Source organism: Oncorhynchus mykiss, chromosome 6 (assembly GCF_057628025.1).
Source record: "Oncorhynchus mykiss isolate SJ-2025 chromosome 6, ASM5762802v1, whole genome shotgun sequence".
Lineage (NCBI taxonomy): Eukaryota > Metazoa > Chordata > Actinopteri > Salmoniformes > Salmonidae > Oncorhynchus > Oncorhynchus mykiss.
This window is the reverse complement of record NC_143027.1, coordinates 22,596,868-22,617,803: the sequence shown is the minus strand read 5'-3', so window position 1 is coordinate 22,617,803 and position 20,936 is coordinate 22,596,868. Positions and strand designations below refer to the sequence as shown.

The window sequence follows — 20,936 nt, the reverse complement described above, 5'->3', positions numbered from 1 at the left end:
GAGTCGTTTTAATAAAATACCCTTATTTAACATCCAGCCACAAGAACACACACGCGAGTCAAGAAATACACGTGAATATTATACAATACTTTTCATTTATTTGCTCAAAGAACATTGTACAAAATGGCTCATAAAAAATGTTTAATAATAAAATGATTATTTACAGAAGTTGAAGTGAATTCCCAGTTTCAATCTAAAGTGAATGCAAAACACTCAAAAGTGTCTCCAGCATGAATTAAAGTGCATTAGTATTACTCATCGATCTTCTCAAAGCTCTAAAATCATGTTTGGTTTTAGGTATAAAGACAATGATTAAGTGTCCTGACAACCAAGACTCTCCTGATCTTGACTTGAGCTCATATACAGAGATTTGCACTCAACACAGAAGTAATTATTGTGCATTTCCATAATAACCAACTAAATGTAAATGGACAAACTATTACAGTTATATATTAAGTGAAAATATGCAGGATGGACTCAAGCAATAATTTATTGCATGGTTTGCATTGAAAACGTTTACAAATACATGCTCTTTAACATTGCATAAGAAGCCAATGAGATCTTATTTTGCAAACACACCCACAATACTTGTACATAATATGGCTCTCTCTAGTCATCCATAACAATCAAACCTATGAACATAAAGCCAGTTAGTGCTGTGTTCTGAACAACAACAAAAAACATTCCATTCTTAACTGTCATACCCAGACAATAAAAAACAAAAATAAATGGCAGTGTGAATACATTGTCTATCTGCACCAAGTGAGAAGGGGAAATAATCACCACGTGCTTTTTCCCAATTTCTTATATTCTAGGAACATGAACAAATATAATTTTCATATCAGGCAAATGTGGTGGGTGGGGGGGGGGGGGAGAGATAACCAATAACTACTCAGAAAACTTAAGCTCACAGAGTTGATACCTTGTCTTTTCATTATATTGTCCCTTGTTCTACTCCATCTTCTGACATTCATAGAATGAGATGGCTCCACAAACCTCAAGTGTCAGAGATTCCTTAGCATCAACTCGGAGGGATCTCACTCACACACGCACACATACACACACGTCAAAGCTGAACCATTCAGATGTCGTGAGTCACCTTCTCATCGTGACTTAACTCCCAGCGACATCTTCAGGTTCTCGTACACCACATAGCTGATGCTGACAGCTGGAATGACCTTCAGGAAGTTAGGGGCCAGGCCCCTGTAGAGGCCAGTGGCCCCTTCTGTCTGAATGATTTGTTTGAAGAGCCCTGACATTGTCATCTGTGGGCTGCCCTCCATCATGGCTATAGGAGAGACATGGCACACAGTCAGCATTAGAGCCAAAGATGAATACAAAGGAACAGCAAAACTGGTAGTTATTTATAACTGCATCGCAATAAAATAAGTAAGATTTAATATATTTGAAAGAATATAAGCAGTGTAAATTAGGTGTATTGTTGAAGGTCTCACCTTGTGCCTGCATGCGGGTCCTGACCAGGGCTAGGGGGTAGCTGGCCAGCTGACCACAGGTGCTGGAGATTGTGCCACAGCCAAGCAGAACTAACACTCCCGGGTCAGTACTTTTGGTGCCATACTTTTCTAACCAGGAGTTCTTCAATGTCTGTGGAAAAAATAACAGTCAGATAATTCCAAATGGAGCATACAATGCAGTGAAAACAGCTTTGTTAAGTTATATCCGGGTCTCTTCTTACCTCATACACAGCCAGGTCGATTCCAGCGTAGGGGATGATGCCCATCATGTTGGGGATAAAGCCCTTGTAAAAGGCACCCAGCCCCTCTCTCCTAAAGATGTTCTTTGCACAGTCAGAGATGCCAGAGTACTGACCAGTCTTTCGTAAGGCAAGCCGTGTTTTCAGAACCTTGTGTTCAGAAATGAAAGACTATGAAAATCTAGCAGGTGGCATGTAATCAGATTGAAAACATTGGCATTACTAATTTATTTGCAAATCAATCATTCATTTTTGTCCTTTCTATCCTGACAACAATAATAGATGTAATCATCCCAGGTCTATGATAGGGGGGATGATTGATGGCTGCTCACCTCCATGGGGTAGATGGTGCTCTGAGCGATGACTCCAGCCATAGAGCCAGCTACAAAACGCTCCAGGATGCCAAGTGTCTCCTTATCACTGCCAATCAAACGCTTGATCTGTGCCAGAGAGTTTTTCAGTTGAAAGGAGAGAGGGGAGAAAATAAGATGGGGCAGACACTGGTTAGAACATGAACTTGGTCCTCACTTCAGAAATTGAGATTAGGGAATTATAATAATGGTTTATATATCATTTTAAAAAGAGTAATAGAAATTAAGAAAATTATATAGGAGCAAGTACCTGCTCATAAGCCATGAACTTAATGGCAGTTTCAGGTGCAATTTTGACGATGTTCATTCCGTTCCCTCTCCACAGCGACCTCATCCCACCTTCTTTGATCATCTGGGTGAGCCCACTCATGATGCACATGTTGTTGCTACTGGAACCATGGACCTGACAAATAAAGAATATCAATGTTTATCATACAGAAGTCACATGAACAATAACACAATTAGGGGCGTATTCTGAATCGAGATCTGTGCGCTTAACTCAAATGTTCATGCACATCTTCCATTGATGCCAATTCATGATTTACATGAAAGTTGGCCTTTTATTCTCATAACATTTCTTCAGTTATCCGGCATAGGCTTTGAGAATGTGAACATATTTGCTCAACGGGATCAGTGTGGAACAAGTCAGTGTTCTGGTATCAGTTGTAACAACACAAGATGACACTAGACAACTTGTTCAAACAGATCCACTAACGCCAATCAGGGGTTACTGATCCCCACATTGCTATCACGTAAAAGCAGATCTAATCTCTCCTGATGCAGCCAATCACAACTCACCAGAGACGATGTGCTGGCTCTTAGCCACTAACATTGGTCAGCTGAATGAGCCGGTGGGAACGAACAGCCCCCAGGACTCTTGCCCTCTGTTCTGGCAATAATCTACGTACTCATTAACCCATGTATGGCTCTTAGGTAATAAATACATTGGTTATTGAGGGCTAGGTGTACCATTACTAGGACTCAAACTGTTGTTGGGAATACATGGCTGTCATACTATCTATTAAGACAGTAGATCAAGGGCTTCTTACCTGCATGAGTACTTTGAGTCGGTCTAAGGGGGCGGTGAATGTTCGGGACACTGCTCCTGCACCTCCGCCTGCAACCAGATGCCTCCACCATATTCCTGACAGTTTTTCCTCTGTTGTGAAGTCATCAGGCACCATCAGATTCTCACCTACATCAAAGAGCTACAGAGAGTAGAAATATATAGAACATGAGTATTATTATATGCTATTATCTTCTCTTTTGGCCCAAAAGACATTGGAGCTATCTAAGAGCAGTTTGCAATTATAAATATAGTCAAGCTATTTATTTTTAAAAAAAGAGAAAAAAAAAAGAGGGGGGGGGGGTGACTGAACATTTTTCAGTGTGTGTGATTTCTAAGGCCCCATGTATACACAAAACTTTCATCTAGAGGTTGGGACAGGGAAGAGTGGTATTGACAGTGAAATGTGCAGTGTGCGTCTGCCCTCATCCCTCAAAACATAGGTCACCGGTCATGAGGCTTTAGGTCAGTGATTACTTCATGTTCTGTGTTGGGAAGCAAGTTGAATTCTGTTGTTTCCTGCTCTGCTATTTCTGGGCCATTTCTTTGTAATCTGATATCAAACCAGAGAGAAAATAAGGGTGTTTGTGCTTTGATGTCATGGTTCAGACTGCTGATATTATAAGGGTATAGAATAGAGTGCATGTTCCCTTCTTGTAAAGCTATCTATTACATAATGACAATCTGACTCAGCCAGCGAGACTCCCGACTCTAGACATAGCTTTGGGTACAAGTCCCTACAGAGGTGCCTTTGCAAAGCCCATGCCAGAGTACAGGCTCTATCCTCCTGAAGCTTTACCATGCCAGAGTACAGGCTCTATCCCCCTGAAGCTTTACCATGCCAGAGTACAGGCTCTATCCTCCTGAAGCTTTACCATGCCAGAGTACAGGCTCTATCCTCCTGAAGCTTTACCATGCCCGAGTACAGGCTCTACCCCCCTGAAGCTTTACCATGCCAGAGTACAGGCTCTATCCCCCTGAAGCTTTACCATGCCAGAGTACAGGCTCTATCCCCCTGAAGCTTTACCATGCCAGAGTACAGGCTCTATCCTCCTGAAGCTTTACCATGCCAGAGTACAGGCTCTATCCCCCTGAAGCTTTACCATGCCAGAGTACAGGCTCTATCCCCCTGAAGCTTTACCATGCCAGAGTACAGGCTCTATCCCCCTGAAGCTTTACCATGCCAGAGTGCAGGCTCTATCCCCCTGAAGCTTTACCATGCCAGAGTACAGGCTCTATCCCCCCGAAACTTTACCATGCCAGAGTACAGGCTCTATCCCCCTGAAGCTTTACCATGCCAGAGTACAGGCTCTATCCCCCTGAAGCTTTACCATGCCAGAGTACAGGCTCTATCCTCCTGAAGCTTTACCATGCCAGAGTACAGGCTCTATCCCCCTGAAGCTTTACCATGCCAGAGTACAGGCTCTATCCTCCTGAAGCTTTACCATGCCAGAGTACAGGCTCTATCCTCCTGAAGCTTTACCATGCCAGAGTACAGGCTCTATCCTCCTGAAGCTTTACCATGCCAGAGTACAGGCTCTATCCTCCTGAAGCTTTACCATGCCAGAGTACAGGCTCTATCCTCCTGAAGCTTTACCATGCCAGAGTACAGGCTCTATCCTCCTGAAGCTTTACCATGCCAGAGTACAGGCTCTATCCCCCTGAAGCTTTACCATGCCAGAGTACAGGCTCTATCCCCCTGAAGCTTTACCATGCCAGAGTACAGGCTCTATCCTCCTGAAGCTTTACCATGCCAGAGTACAGGCTCTATCCTCCTGAAGCTTTACCATGCCAGAGTACAGGCTCTATCCCCCTGAAGCTTTACCATGCCAGAGTACAGGCTCTATCCCCCTGAAGCTTTACCATGCCAGAGTACAGGCTCTATCCCCCTGAAGCTTTACCATGCCAGAGTACAGGCTCTATCCTCCTGAAGCTTTTACCATGCCAGAGTACAGGCTCTATCCCCCTGAAGCTTTACCATGCCAGAGATGAATCACCAGCTGAAAACTATTTAATGATCGCCAAGTTGATATTAAAATCACGTTATATAAGTGTGAGTAACACTACTGGCATGAGATGGTCAGGCCAAAGTGACTTGAGTGAATGCAGTGGGACATTTTCCTTGGCCTTTGTTTTGGGTGGTCATCCCATCTCCAAGCAATGCTTCCGAATATTTTTTGCCCCCGCTCGGCTTATAAATGTTGTTCTGTAGCTCTTGACACATAGGAGAGGTAAACAGGCTAAGATTTAGAGCTGGCTTTTCTTATTAAGACATACTGTATTTCATTACCCCACCCGCATGCAGCCCAAGAACACACTGTCCTGTGAAAGTGGTTCTGAATACCGAGGGGATAATTTGAGTGTCCTCTTAACACTTTACAAACGTAATAAACATTTTACACAAGGGATAATTAAAATTGTAATCAACATTTGATATACAAGGGGGTAATTCATGATGGCCATTACATTCAGAGCGTTCCTGTCCTATTTAAACACTAATAAGACTTAAATGGTGAGGCACGTCCGTTCACAGTGTTAATCTATGTAATAGGATTAACATCCCTATTCACAATTTTGTGAATGAGTGTACTCAAATTAACGTGAAATAGAATTGTTCCCTGCTTGCTGGATAGCTAGTTCACACCCCCCGTCCTCCCACCCTTCTCACCGTGGAGTGTTTCCAGTAGAGGGTGATCTCAGGGATGTTGTTCTCTTTGGGGTGTAGCAGAGGGTAGTTGCTCCACTCATTCCAGTCGATGGTCATTGTGCCATTCTTATCCATGCTATTGACAAAGATGAAAACAAAACCATAAACTCTTGAGAATATGAATCAAACTGGTAACAAAAGACATACTGACAAGATTGACCAAAATCTTAAGGGAACACTGCGCAATTATAATATCTTACCATTGTAGGATCTTCTCGGCATGCTGCTGTGATATGTGAACACCAAGGTCCTGGAGTGACTCCACGATTTCCTTAGAATATATTTGACCTGAATCACAATGGAAGAAGACAATTCATCACCAATCAGAATTCCACCTAAATCAGAAAAAAAAACATTTGAATTGTGTGGTAGCTAAGGTATGTCCCCAAACTGTAACAGCTGATTTGTGGATAATTGCATACCAGCTCTCCTTCTGTCCAGGCTCTTGAAGACAAGTCTCAGGTCTTTCTCATGATCTTGCAAATAGTTCACAAACTCCTCGAAGACCATCTGCTCATCCAGGTCCTTATCTGCACTTTTCACTGCTTTCTGCAGAGGCAAACAAAACCAAATGATCAACAACAGTGGAAAGGCACACTGACCTGCTTTCTATTATGAGACATTATAGAGGGGCCGATTGAAAATCAATCAACTGTAGTAAAGCCTAGACTGGGGACTTCTCTGGAGGTGGACAATACTAATGGAATGTATTGTAAGCACCTGGAAGGAGGCTAAAGTGTGAATAATGTCATTCTTGATGGTGTCATCACCTTAATGTCCAGTCACGACAAACCATTTCCGCAATGTCTCTGAGAGGCAAAGACCACAAAGGTCATATGTTGAAAGCATGCGGACTCAAATCTAGGCTAACCTGTCCTACATTCACTGTCAAATGTGACATACGCCTGGATAGAAGGAATGTACTCTATGGGAACACTGTCACATACTGTATTTCAATACAGTAAATCAAATATCAACACCGGCCCTATTTTAGACCAGGTAGACAGGCTTAGTGTGAGTTCGCAGGATATAGATAGATGTCCCAGGCACTATTACCCACCCCTGAAGACATGAGGGCTCAATCCACAATGCCAAACTCTGCAATCAACACCATGCCTTGTCTATGGTAAGTGGGTCAAACAGTCTTGGGGGTCTTGAAGCTCCAGCCAAGTCTTGCATGCAATTACTTAATCATTCCATCATCTTCCAGTGATTTCTTTATGCTAATTTGCAACCCTGAATCCAATGGTTTAGGGCTCCAGGTCAATGATACTTGATTATATCAATAAGAGGGTCTTGCAGGCCAATAGTTTTAATTTGAAAGCCCTAGGAACCATCAATGTATAGCCAAACAATAATAATCCATCTATGCACTATTTGATCTTTTGATGATAAATAGTTGAGTTATTCAATGAACTTAAACACCTTCATGAAGTAATTCATTTAAAAAACATATTAAGGAGCATCATTATGTAATTATGTTTAACATTATATTCAGATAGGTGCACTAAATTGCATGGGAGCACTGGGTAGATGTAGAGTTTGACTAAAGTTAGTGCTATCTGGGATCATTGGGACGTTCCTATCTTTAACCTAGCCCCTACTTTTACCCTAAATTTAGCCCAACCCTTACCGTTTTAAATGACGTGAGTTGGGATGTCCCAAAGATTCCGTTTATACCTTTTCCTTTTGACAAACGCATAGCCAAAGTCATAAACGCCACCCATTTATAAAATGCATTTCTTAAAAAGTAATTTTAAACCAACACACTACTAACCGTATGCCGAACTTTAAATTAAGACCAAAAAGGAAATTTGAGTTATTAATTTTTACTTTATAGGCCATTTTGACTTTGACTGTGGTAACTAATGGAAACCGTGACAAACCGCGGGTGCAGGAAGAAGGGGTTTGCACTTACAGGAAACTACGACAGCGTGATCGTTACAAATATGTGTAATTTCGAGGAATAACCAAATACAACACTCAAAATGTAAAACTTGATGTGAACCCCGCTGAAGCATAAATACATGTAAGTAAAATAATATACGGCAAGTTTTACCTTTCTCCATTTCCGATAAGTAGAAAACTCTTGTGAAGGTAGAAACACACTCAATTTGAAGAGCGATTTCAACTCCGATGGTAGTCCATTGGACTCAAAATACTCGAATTCAGCCGCATCCGAATTCGGAACAGGCACATAAAGGCACAGGCCAAGCATATTTAAAGTAAAGGTAAACACGTTCCACAATAAATAAATAGCTAGTAAGTACACCAAAGACTGTTCAACTTCGCGTGTTAATACTAAAATGCCGGTAAGGAAGTGCGTTGTGTTATAGAAACCCATGAAACCACTCCCTTTTAAAAATAAACCTATTTCATTGGCTCTGTATTTTTTCCCCACTCGGCAACGTAATTTGCTCGAACCACCACTGTATCATTCCATTGCGCCCTTTACGCAAGATCAAGGCAAATACATTCAAAGATGGCCTGAGTTCAACCAACATATCATAATAACAACTTTCTGAGAATGTCCAGCTTAGACAGAACAGTTCCTTGAACTGGTATGTTCCTTGGATTATTATTCAGCCTGTTAGTAACAATGTTTACAACTCTAGGAATTCTGAGATAAGATGATAAAAGGCACATCAAGGTATGTGTTTAATACCAACATTCTAGGACTACATATCAGAATTGAGGCAGTAAATATACTGTGTGATAATTTGCTTTTCTCCCACACTAAAGAGAATAAAAAGTAATCAATAGATTTAAAACTTTTAATATGTGCATTTTTATATATTTTTTTTACATGGGGGTTGTATGTCCTGCAAAGGTCTGCACTTGTCCCACCAGACACTAAAGAACATCATGAAGTTGTGTTGTAGAATGATGAAAACATGCCTAGATTTAAATGCCAGAGGACAGGCGCCAAGTACTATTTGCATTTGAAAATGTCACATGTTGCATTTGATCCATTGTTGACATTTTGTTGGTGGTCCAGTCTGAGGGTATGCACAAATTATGGAGTGTGGAAGTAGAAAACACAGAGAGGTGCTGCAGATAATTAACAGAGACAAGTGCAGGTAATTATATAAACAGTAATAACATTTTTTTCAGGATACTTTTTATGGAACCCATTGGTCTATTGACATGGGTAGCCCTTCCCTGCAGTTAAATGACCTAGTGGCCTCATGGGTGGAATGTTAATAATGTTAATTATGAATAAATATTAATAAATATGTATGTCAAACGGTTTTGTTATATTTCAGTCTTCTGTGATGTATATAAAGTGTAACATTGGGATGCAAACTCAAAATCGAACACATTTCAACTGTAGCATATGAAAAAGTGTAGTGTTAATGTTTAAGTCAAACATGAGTTCTAATGAGAATTTATGGTCGTAGTCTCGGTACATATTTACTATTCAAAGAACATGGCACCTCTTAGGCAATAAAATCTTTAGAGATTGCAATAACTCTGGGACAACAATAGTTTGACAGGCAAGCTTCAGGGATACCAATTTGGAGTTACAGGGCTTTTTGGCATACCTAGATTCCAGTGCAAGCCCAGTGCGAGCAGGACCTCATCACAATGAGCATTCCAATGGAACTGAAAAGTGCAGCCCTTTCATTGTTTAGGATCTCTCTGCCACCTGTAAATACAGGCATTTTAATAATTATTGTTTTAGCAAGGCGAGAGCAAATTGACCAACTTATAAGAATAATGTACACTACATGACCAAAAGTATGCAAACATCTCATTCCAAATCAAATTGTATTGGTCACATACACATGTTTAGCAGATGTTTTTGCGGGTGTAGCGAAATGCTTGTGTTTCTAGCTCCAACAGTGCAGTAATATCTAACAAATAATATCTAAACATTTCACAACAATACACACACATCTAAGGTAAAATAATGGAATTAAGAATATATAAATATTTGGATGAGCAATGTCGGAGTGGCATAGACTAAAATACAGTAGAATAGAAAACAATACAGTATATACACATATGAGATGAATAATGTTGACATATTTTGCATTACTCAAGTGACTAGTGTTCCATTATTAAAGTGGCCAGTGATTTCAAGTATATGTATATAGGGCAGCAGCCTCTAAGTTACAAGTGATGGCTATTTAAAAGTCTGATGGCCTTGAGATTGAAAAACAGCTTCTGTCTCTCGGTCCCAGCTTTGATGCATCTGTACTGACCTCGCCTTCTGGATGATAGTGGGTTGAACAGGCATTGGCTCAGGTGGTTGTTGTCCTTGATGATCTTTTTGGCCTTCCATGGGAATTAATATGGAGGTGGTCCTCCCTTTGCTGCTATAACAGCCCCCACTCTTCTGGGAAGGCTTTCCACTAGATGTTGGAACATTGCTGCAGGGACTTGCTTCCATTCAACCACAAGTATTAGTGAGGTCGGGCACTGATGTTTGGCGATTAGACCTGGCTTTGGTCAGCTTTCTAATTAATCCCAAAGGTGTTCGATGGAGTTGAGGTCAGGTATCTGTGCAGGCCAGTCAAGTTCTTCCACAACGATCGCGACAAACCATTTCTGTATGGACCTCGCTTTGTGCACAGCGGCATTGTCATGCTGAAACAGGAAATGGCCTTCCCCAACCTTCTGACACAAAGTTGGAAGCACAGAATAGTCTAGAATGTCATTGTGTGCTGTAATGTTAAGTTTTCCCTTCACTAGAACTAAGGGGCCTAACCCGAACCATGAAAAACAGCCCCAGACCCTTATTCCTCCTCCATCAAACTTTACAGTTGGCACCATGCATTGGAGCAGGTAGCATTCTCCTGGCATCCTCCAAACCCAGATTCGTTCGTCGGACTGCCAGATGGCGAAGCGGGATTCATCACTCCAGATAACGCGTTTCCACAGCTTCAGAGTCCAATGGCAGCGAGCTTTACAACACTCCAGCTGACGCTTGGCATTGCGCATGGTGATCTTAGGCGTGTGTGCAGCTGCTCGGCCGTGAAAACCGATTTCAAGAAGCTCCCGACGAACAGTTATTGGGGTGACATTGCTTCCAGAGGCAGTTTGGAAGTTGGTAGTGAGTGTTGCAACCGAGGACAGACCATTTTTACACGCCACAGCACTCATTGGTCCCATTCTGTGAGCTTGTGTGGCCTACAGTACCACTTCATGGCTGAGCCGTTGTTGCTCTTAGACATTTCCACTTCACGATAACAGCACTTACAGTTGACCGGGGCAGCTTTAGCAGGGCAGAAATTTGACTTGTTGGAAAGGTGGCATCCTATGATTGTGCCACATTGAAAGTCACTGAGCTCTTCAGAAAAGCCATTCTACTGCCAATGTTTGTCTATGTAGATTGCATGGCAATGTGCTCGGTTTTATACATCTGTCAGCAATGGGTGTGGCTGAAATAGCCAAATCCAGTAATTTGAAGGGGTTGTCCACATACTGTATCTCATTATGTTCAGTAATATCACTTGAAATGTACATCAAGTGATTCAAATATTACAGGGTTCGAGTTCAACCATGATTCCGTGTACAGGTCACTTAAACTATGATGACACTGTCTGATAAAAAAAAAACGTGGTCTTTGGCACAGTTTGTAAGTCTCAACATTCTGTCCTAGAACACCACAGAATGTGCTGGTTTCGAATCAATTTATCTCCCCCACCAGAACTGAAGTAGAATATCTTAAATGTAACCACTCGGATGCATATGTAACTTTGAAACATGTAGGGGCTGAAGGAAACAAGAAAATGTCCATGGCAAAAGTAATTGTAGCCCTAAAATAATTCCCTTTTATTTGTAGAATCATGGTTTCAAAAGTGGTAGTCTTTGCAAACACTATTCTAATACAAAAGGATGATTATACTTTGAAAGAGTTATTGCACCCATGCACATATTTCAACATAGATTTGAATGAACACAGAAAGATGTGATCCATATCAACGTGACAACCCCAGTTAGTGTTGGGATTAAGACATGAAAAGAGAGCAAGGATTTTAGTCCAAGCAGGCCATGTTTTAGGCCTATTTATCTATTTTGACACCTTGGGGCTCTATCACTCTCCTGTGGCATGGTCTTGTTATGACATGTAGCAATAGCAGTTTGAAAGTAAGTATTCACCTGTGTCTGTATGGTCAAACAAATGATTGAATAAATAAAATACATTAGCTATAAAAAGTGGAACCTGGCTATAACCTATGAAACAATGTTTCCCATATGACATCCTTATTTACAGAATGACAGAGGGAGAAAGTTCAATAACTAAAACCCGTCTAAGCATAATGAGAAGAACATGTGTGTTTTAGAGGTTGTTATTTACACACACACACACACACACACACACACACACACACACACACTTCCACTCTGGTGGAAAAAGTACTTGAGTTAAAGTAAAGATACCTTAATAGAAAATCACTCAAGTAAAAGTCACCCAGTAAAGTACTGCATGAGTAAAAGTCTAAAAGTATTTGGTTTTAAGTACTTAAGTATCAAAAGTAAATCCTCAAATGTTCTCAAGTATCAAAAGTAAAGGTAATTTCAAATTCCTTATATTAAGTAAACCAGACAGAACCATTTTAATTGTATTTATGGTTAGCCAGGGGCATGCTCCTAAACTCAGACAATTTACAAACAATGCATTTGTGTTTAGTGAGTCCCCCAGATAAGAGGCAGTAGATGATCAGGGATGTTCTCTTGGTAAGTGTGGGAATTTGACAATTTTCCTGTCCTGCTAAGCATTCAAAATGTAAAAAGAACTTTTGGGTGTCAGGGAAAATGTACGGAGTAAAAAGTACATGATATTCTTTAGGAATGTAGTGAAGTAAAAGTTGTCAAAAATATAAATAGCAAAGTAAAGTACAGATACCCCAAAAAACTACTTAAGTAGTACTTTCAAGTTTTTTTACTCAAGTACTTTACACCACTGATTAGACATAGGCTACTAAGTGGATGGTTACAGTTATCGTCCTGAGACGTACCTCTCCACCTCTTATGCATAGCCACAAGGGGTCGTATTCACCTCGTCGGTGGGAGCACCAGCCTACACGATCAGTGACACGAAAGCATCCAGGGGCGGAGCTAATTGAGCAATTTTGGTATTGGTTTGTAGTATACTAGAACCATACCCAATTTACTGTGTGGGTTACCGGTGGCATGTCAGTTGCATTTTTTTCCTAGCTTTAGCTTGCGATATGTGGAAAAGAGATCAAATGTCATGATAGAAGAATTAGAGGCTGTTTGAACAGAAAAGTGCCTGACAAATGTATTGCTTGTTCTACAATGTATTGTACTCCAAGATTTCAAGACGGGTCAGTAGTTAGTCAAGAGCATTTGAGTCAGCATCGTATCAAGCACACAGAATAAAAAGTTGTGAGGTGCCAATACACACTGTGGTCGGTCTCAAGGTATGTAACCAATGTTTTGTAGTAATAAGTCATTTCAGATTGTTTCAATGTGTTATGGTCACCACATCTGTTTCAAATTTAATAGGTTGAATAAATAGTGTAGGCTGTTTTAATCTCTAAACGTTGCCATCATCAGCTAAATATTTGTGTCATTGTTTACAGGTCCATTACAATACCCTTCAATGGCTTTTTTTGTGAAAAAGAAGAAATTCAAGTTTCAGACACATTTGACATTGGAGGAGCTGACTGCAGTGCCTTTCGTGAACGGGGTATTGTTCTGCAAGCTGAGATTGTTGGACGGTGGAGACTTTGTTGCAACTTCATCAAGGTAGAATGTTGCTTTGTGTTCGCTGTGTGCATGCCGCATGGGCAATATAGCAAACTATTACCAAACTGCTGTCATAATGTTAACTTTAAATGCCTCATACCACTCTTACCCCAGCATAACTTTGTTTTTACTGCATTGTTAGTAAACAATGTCTGTGTACAAATCATTTCAAAGTATGTCTAACATTGTTGGATTTATGTCCGTCATTGGTTAGGGTTGCAAAATTCCAGGAACTTAAAATATATTCCCTGTTTTACCCAAAATCCTGTTTGGAGGATAAGCAGAATGTCCGGAAACCTCCAACCAGGATTTCTGGAAAACCAGGACATTTTATTGAAAGTTCCTGGAATTGTGCAACCCTGGCATTACATCCTATTAAGGATTACAAAGGGAAATCCAGACGCGAGCTGCCCATTGACGAAAGTTTACCAGACGAGCTAAATTCCTTTTATTATCGAGGCAAGCAACACTGAAACATGCATGAGCACACCAGCTGTTCTGGATGACTGATAACGCTCTCTCGGTACCGATGTGTACAAGACAGTAGTTTTGGAATTGTTAGTTAGATTACTTGTTATTACTGCATTGTCGGAACTAGAAGCACAAGCATTTCGCTACACTCGCATTAACATCTGCTAACCATGTGTATGTGACAAATAAAATTTGATTTGATTTGATGTGAACAAAACCTTTAAACAGGTCAACATTCACAAAGCTGCTGGGCCAGATGGATTACCAGGACGTATACTCAAAGCATGTGTGGACCAACTGTCAAGTGTCGTCCCTGACTGAGTCTGTAATACCTACATGTTTCAAGCAGACCGCCATAGTCCCTGTGCCCAAGGAAGCGAAGGTAACCTGCCTAAATGATTACCGCCCCGTGGCACTTACGTTGGTAGCCATGAAGTGCTTTGAAAGGCTGGTCATGGCTCACATCAACAGCATCCACCCGGACACCCTAGCCCCACTCCAATTTGCATACCTCCCCAACAGATCCACAGATTATGCAATCTCTATTGCACACCACACTGCCCTTTGTCACCTGGACAAAAGGAACACCTATGTGAGAATGCTGTTCATTGACTACAGCTCAGCGTTCCCTCAAAGCTCATCACTAAGCTAAGGACGCTGGGACTAAACACCTCCCTCTGCAACTGAATCCTGGACTTCCTGATGGGCCTCCCCCAGGTGGTAAGAGTAGGCAACAACACGTCTGCCATGCTGATCCTTAACACTGAGGCCCCTCAGGGGTGTGTTCCTAGTCCCCACCTGTATTCCCTGTTCACCCACGACTCTGTGGCCAACACCATAATTAAGTTTGCTGACGACACAAGTGGTAGGCCTGATCACCGACAACGATGATGCGGCCTATAGGGAGGAGGTCAGAACTGGCAGTGTCGTGCCAGGACAGCAACCTCCCCCTTAATGTGAGCAAGACAAAGGAGCTGATTGTGAACTACAGGAAAAGGTGGGCCGAACAGGCCCCCAATAACATCAACGGGGCTGTAGTGGAGCGGGTCGAGAGTTTCAAGTTCCTTGGTGTCCACATCACCAACGAACTATCATGGACCTGACATACCAAGACAGTCGTTGAGAGGGCACGACAAAACCTTTTCCCCCTCAGGAGACCGAAAAGATTTGACGTGGGTCCCCAGACTCTCAAAAGGTTCTACAGCTGCACCATCGAGAGCATCCTGACCGGTTGCATCCCCGCCTGGTATGGAAACTGCCCGGCATCTGACCGTAAGGCGCTACAGAGGGTAGTGGGAACGGCCCAGTACATCACTGGGGCCAAGCTTCCTGCCATTGAGGGCAGAGGGAAGCCCATAAAATTGGCGGAGACTCCAATCACCCAAGTTATAGACTTTTCCCTGCTACCGCACTGCAAGCGGTACCGAAGCGCCAAGTCTAGGACCAAAAGGCTCCTCAACAGCTTCTTTTCCCAAGCCATAAGACTGCTGAACAATTAATAAAATTGCCACCGGACATTGACTGACCCCCCCACCAGTACACTGCTGCTACTTGCTGTTTTATCTATGCATAGTCACTTCACCCCCAACTACATGTACAAATTAGCTCAGCTAATGTCTACCCCTGCACACGGACTCTGCCCCCTGTATATAGCCTCGTTATTCTTATTGTGTTACTTTTTATTTTAGTCTACTTGGTAAATCTTTTTTTAACCAACAGTGCAGTTCAAGAAGAGGTAAGGGTTTGTAAGTAAGCATTTTATGGTAAAGTGTACACTTCTTGTATTTGGTGCATGTGACAAAGTTTGATTTAATCCATAGCTCCATCCTATGATCTTGAGACTGGTTAGCCAACCATCCTTCAGCTTTTATAGCAAACCTAGCTATACATTAAAATGATGGTATGTCAATTCTTCCATAGTAGCCATTATACCTTGGCAAGTAGAAAGGGTCAGAAGCAATTTCAACTAACCTGTTCTTGCTGATACTTTCTTAGTTCGATTGGGAAGAAAATCATATCTACTCTGTTCAGTTGCAGGTGGTTCATAAAAAAACAGAATATTCTGAAACCTTTGTATCGAGTGAGAAATTCCTCTTGCATGTGTGTAGATCATCTACTTCTATACGTGGCCGCGGCTGTGTCGCATAAGAACCGGCTTTATGCCAGATGTCCACCAGAATCATATACGTTTTTTTTTTTGCCAGATGAATGACTTCCGCTGGAACGCAAAGTGTTTTCATCTGGTACAAAGCCTCATGTCCATCAGATGCATCAAACTCTTTGCGTTCCGGCGGTAGTCATTCATTGTCAATGCAGTAGTCCGCAACGCTACGTTGGGGATGCCGCACTGGGCTGCAGTGCGTTCTGTGTACCGCATGCGTTCAATGTTTTCAACTTATGCGTTGCTTTACCATGCAGTGCTACAAACAGAAGTACACACAGACTCTAGCTAGCTTTTAGCTAGTTGAAAAGCGAAGCACGTGTGTCAAGTACGGAAAATGCGGCCTAGACATCCGGCAAAACGCATATGCATTGGGCATGACCGCTACTATGGAAGAATTGCCATATTGCCATTAATGTATAGTAAACAAATGGCAGTGCTGCTGTATAGCTGAAAAACAAATCAAAGGCTTGAATATGCCAAGCCATTGATACAGCCGTAATTAAAAACCCTTTAACGCCCAATGTTACATACACGTAAGTGTCTTTAAACACCTGGTAACGTGCCTGTACGAGATCAAATGATAAAATAACACCACTCTTCTAGATGAGATCCTAATAAACATTTTGTAATTAATAAACCGGAAATCGTCACTCTAAATGGCACGCCTCTGTAGCTTTCAACACGGCAGTTTTGCTCCTCTGAAACGGTCTCGTACATTGTCAAAAAGAGAGTTTATAAAATTCAATGCATGCAAAATGCTCATTAGATTTCCAGAGACACCAGAGTAAATTTCTTAAGCAAAATATTTATTTTTGCCAAAGTATAGCCACTTAATTCTTGTTGCGGTCGTTCAGTGATGCAAACCACACTTTATGTAGCCCAATATGTACTCTTAAGGAGCCTACGTTACTCCTTAAAAAACCTATTGGGGCTAGGGGGCAGAATTTTCACTTTTGGATAAATAGCGTGCCCAATTTCAACTTCCTGCTACTCATGCCAAGAATATAAGATATGCATATTATTCATAGATTTGGATAGAAAACACTCGGAAGTTTCTAAAACTGTTTGAATCATGTCTGTGAGTATAACAGAATTTATGTAACAGGCAAAACCCAGAGGACTAACTGTTCAGAATTCTTTTTTTGCCTCTCTCTGTTCCCTGCCTTGTTATTGCCAAGGGATATTTCTTAGGAACCTGTTTTCAGTTCCTACTGCTTCCGCTGGACGTCACCAGTCTTTAGAATTTGGTTGAGGTTATTCCTTTGTGCAATGAAGAAGTAGGCCAACTAGGAACTGGGTACACTTTTGTGAGTTGCGCAAGACGTGAAATGTGGCGCTGGTTTGTTTTCATTCCTGTATTGAACACAGATTGCCTCGTCTACAATTTGATCGATTATTAACGTTTAAAAATACCTAAAGTTGTATTATAAAAGTAGTTTGAAATATTTTGGCAAAGTTTATAGGCAACTTTTGAAATATTTTGTAGTGACGTTCCGTTTTTTGTTTTTTTCTGGATCAAACACGCTTTATAAATGGACATTTTGGATATATATGGACGGAATTAATCTAACAAAAGGACCAATTGTGATGTTTATGGGACATATTGGAGTGCCAACAAAAGAAGCTCGTCAAAGGTAATGCATGTTTTATATTTTATTTCAGCGTTTTGTGTAGCGCCTGCAGGGTTGAAATATGCTAACTCCTTTGTTTACTGCTGGTGCAGATGGTGCAGGCTATCAGATAATAGCTTCTTATGCTTTCGCTTTAATTGAGTATCTTACATGTGTGATTTAATGAAAGTTTGAATTTTATAGTATTTTATTTGAATCTGGCACTCTGCATTTTCCCTGGCAATTGGCCAGTTGAGACATTTGCGTCCCGCCTATCCCTAACTAGTTTTAAGGTCCAAGTACCTTGTATGTTATTTTCAGAGGTAGTCTGGCTCTCGCAGCCAAGACAGCCAAATACTCCATCTAAACGTGAATCGATTCTCAATTGGATACGGTTATAGAGACATAAAGCACTTTAATATCATATCAAAATAATTTCATAAATGCAAAATATACACTTACTGTACACTTAACCGACTTGATCACAGTTGCAGCTGACAGTGTTTTTCGTTTCTGGTGGCCTTCTTCCATTACACACAGGTGTTCGGAGCATGCTAGATAGCTTATTAGCATAGGTGGTCCCTCTGTCTTCCGTAAACCAACGCTGTAACATGGAGATATGGCCGGGTGGGAACAATAACCCTATAAAAGTTGTATCAATTTTAACCTAGTTCATATTAGCAAAAAAATAAAAAGAAGGTCCTTGGGCTTACAAAACCGTACTGCAAGCTTCACGTGTTAATGTTCAAACAAAACTCCCTTGTACAGAAGACGCTTTTGTCAAATTACTTAGTGTATTCGGAAAGTATTCAGACATTGACATTTTCCACATTTTGTTACGTTAGTCTTATTCTGAAATGGATTAGATTCATTTTTTTCTCTCTCTAATCTAGACATTTCAAATTTACATAAGTCTTCAGACCCTTTACTCAGCACTTTGTTGAAGCACCTTTGGCAGCAATTGCAGCTTTGAGTCTTCCTGGGTATGACACTTTAAGCTTGGCACACCTCTATTTGGGCAGTTTCTCCCATTCTTCTCTGCAGATCCTCTCAAGCTCTGTCAGATGGGGAGCATCACTGCACAGCTATTTTCAGGTCTCTCCCGAGATGATAGAGTTCAAGTCCGGGCTCTGGCTGGGCCACTCAAGGACATTCAGAAAGAGTTCAGTCTTGGTTTCATCAGACCAGAGAATCTTGTTTCTCATGGTCTGAGTCCTTTAAGTACCTTTTGGCAAACTCCAGACAGGCTGTCATGTGCCTTTTACTGAGGAACGGCTTCCATCTGGCCACTCTAACAAAAAGGCCTGATTTTGTGGAGTGCTGCAGAGATGATTCTCCCATATCCACTTAGGAACACTGGAGCTCTGTCAGTGACCATCAGGTTCTTGGTCACATCCTTGAACACGGCCCTTCTCCCCCGATTGCACAGTTTGGCCGGGCGGCCAGCTCTAGGAAGATTGGTGGTTGCAACCTTACATTTAAGAATGATGGAGGCCACTGTGTTCTTAGGGACCTTCAAAGCTGTTGAAATGTTTTGGGTCCCTTCCCCAGATCTGTGCCTCAACACAATTCTGTCTGAGCTCTCGGACAATTCCTTCGACCTCATGGCTTGGTTTTTGCTCTGACGTGCACTGTCAACTGTGGGAGCTTTATATAGACAGGTGTGTGCCTCTACAAATCATGTCCAATCAATTGAATTTACCACCGGTGGACTCCACCAAAGTTGTAGCTACATCACAAGGATGATCAATGGAAACAGGATGCACCTGAGCTCCATTTTTGAGTCTCATAGCAAAGGGTCTGAATACTTAAATAAGGTATTTCAGTTTTTTAAATTGTATACATTTGCAAAAATGTCTAAATTTGATACATTTTAGAATAAGGCTGTAATGTAACAGAATGTGTAAATGTGTAATGAACTGAGTCATGATTAAGGGCTAACATCTTTATGATGCTTTATATACAATTACATTGTTTGTATATCGCGTCAAATACTAAACATCTACATTTAGTCTGGATTTCTTTATTAAAGATATAGTTGAGTGTCAACTGTCTATGGGTCCCAATTTACACACACAAAAAAGTGAGCAAACTGCCCTTAACTGTAACATATCTGACAGACACCAATGAGAGTGGGAAGTTTTGAATAGTGGAAGTATCGGGGCTCATGGAAATTTTGCAGTGCACAAATAAGGACACACTGAAGATGAACAACTTGTGCAATATATATGATACTGCTTTTATAACTTGGGTTTCAGAAATAATGAGTTAGATTTCATGATTCATGTTTACATTTTAGTGTAAGCAGTTCACAATGCAGAAATAGATATTGTTGAAACTGGATGGTTTGCACCCCTTTCTACCCGATGTTACATATATGAAACATTGCATAACTATTACAAGGAGTGTTGATTTGTTTTCTTCAGAAATGCTATTAGGGGTTTCCTTGGGCTGTCCTAACCACTGCTTAATGTTCACGCAAGTAAAACTGGGTCCGGGTTTCTACGGGTTAAACTTCCTCCTCAGGTTTAGAACCTAGGTCATTGTTTACTTTAGTAATATAAATGGGAACACAAAAGGATTCCGGTATTTGATCTGGGAGTGTTTGTTTTAGAGTAGGCTGGGGAGGAAAGGGATGCTCCTCTGGGGCGTTCAGTGTTTGGTAGAGGGGTGTGTGACTTCACACACTGACCTAAAGATGAAAGGTAGCCGCACATAAACAAGATTTAGGGGGACATGTGTTATGTCTCTTGGATCGGAGGTCATCAGCGTATTTGTCCTATATGTCCAGAGAACATCCCCCCACTTTATTTTAATTTATAGGATTCATATAATATTCAATAAATATTATACACACACACACACCCCACGCCAATCCAAACCCAATGTGTATACAGTATCAATTCTCTGTCTGACGTGTAATATGGAGCTGCAGCTCGCCGTATTTGTTTCTTCATCCTATCCAATGTATTCTCAGTGAATTTCATTTTTTATGTTCAGAGAAATTAGTCATTGAAATTGTTAGGTTTATGGCCCGTCGTACATCCTGATATTACCAAGTTCTGACCACTAGATGTGGCTGTTCCTGCTATTAATTTTTATTTTATTGTA

At 41.2% G+C, this 20,936-nt stretch overlaps 2 protein-coding genes across 8 annotated transcripts in view; one reads left to right on the top strand and one right to left on the bottom strand.

The window, feature by feature from the left end:
- Positions 1–76: 76 nt before the first annotated feature.
- On the bottom strand, positions 77–8,194 carry LOC110525499 (mitochondrial adenyl nucleotide antiporter SLC25A25-A). Of its 2 annotated transcripts, none has more exons than XM_021605651.3 (10): positions 7,918–8,194; positions 6,281–6,407; positions 6,059–6,146; positions 5,820–5,934; positions 3,135–3,293; positions 2,336–2,488; positions 2,047–2,154; positions 1,697–1,864; positions 1,455–1,605; positions 77–1,288 (listed from the first exon to the last, which is right to left on the bottom strand). In XM_021605651.3, the coding sequence occupies exons 1-10, from the start codon at positions 8,074–8,076 to the stop codon at positions 1,104–1,106; spliced, it is 1,413 nt and encodes a 470-aa protein (XP_021461326.1). In that variant the 5' UTR covers positions 8,077–8,194; the 3' UTR covers positions 77–1,103. The 2 variants fall into 2 exon arrangements, with proteins under 2 accessions (XP_021461326.1, XP_036835521.1); XM_036979626.2 differs by lacking the exon at positions 7,918–8,194 and adding an exon at positions 7,636–7,761.
- Positions 7,741–20,936, top strand: part of LOC110525500 (early estrogen-induced gene 1 protein) — a 26,209-nt gene continuing 13,013 nt past the window's right edge. For 2 of the 6 annotated variants that reach the window (XM_021605655.3, XM_021605652.3), the window contains exons 1-2: positions 12,965–13,252; positions 13,415–13,580. In XM_021605655.3, coding sequence (XP_021461330.3) covers positions 13,435–13,580 — 146 coding nt within the window. In that variant the 5' untranslated portion in view covers positions 12,965–13,252; positions 13,415–13,434. Of the gene's footprint in view, positions 7,888–12,964; positions 13,253–13,414; positions 13,581–17,639; positions 17,850–20,936 lie in introns of those variants that run through there. The other 4 variants (XM_090237245.1, XM_021605653.3, XR_016496564.1 and 1 more) reach the window with 4 other exon arrangements.

Bases quoted from the DNA above. Each gene is read 5' to 3' on its own strand.
- LOC110525499 (XM_021605651.3), bottom strand. From the start codon at position 8,076: ATGCTTGGCCTGTGCCTTTATGTGCCTGTTCCGAATTCGGATGCGGCT. The intron at 6,147-6,280 runs GTATGCAATTAT...ATTGTGATTCAG, and splicing joins CCTGGACAGAAGGAGAGCTG to GTCAAATATATTCTAAGGAA. The intron at 3,294-5,819 runs GTGAGAAGGGTG...TACTCTCTGTAG, and splicing joins TCTACTGGAAACACTCCACG to CTCTTTGATGTAGGTGAGAA.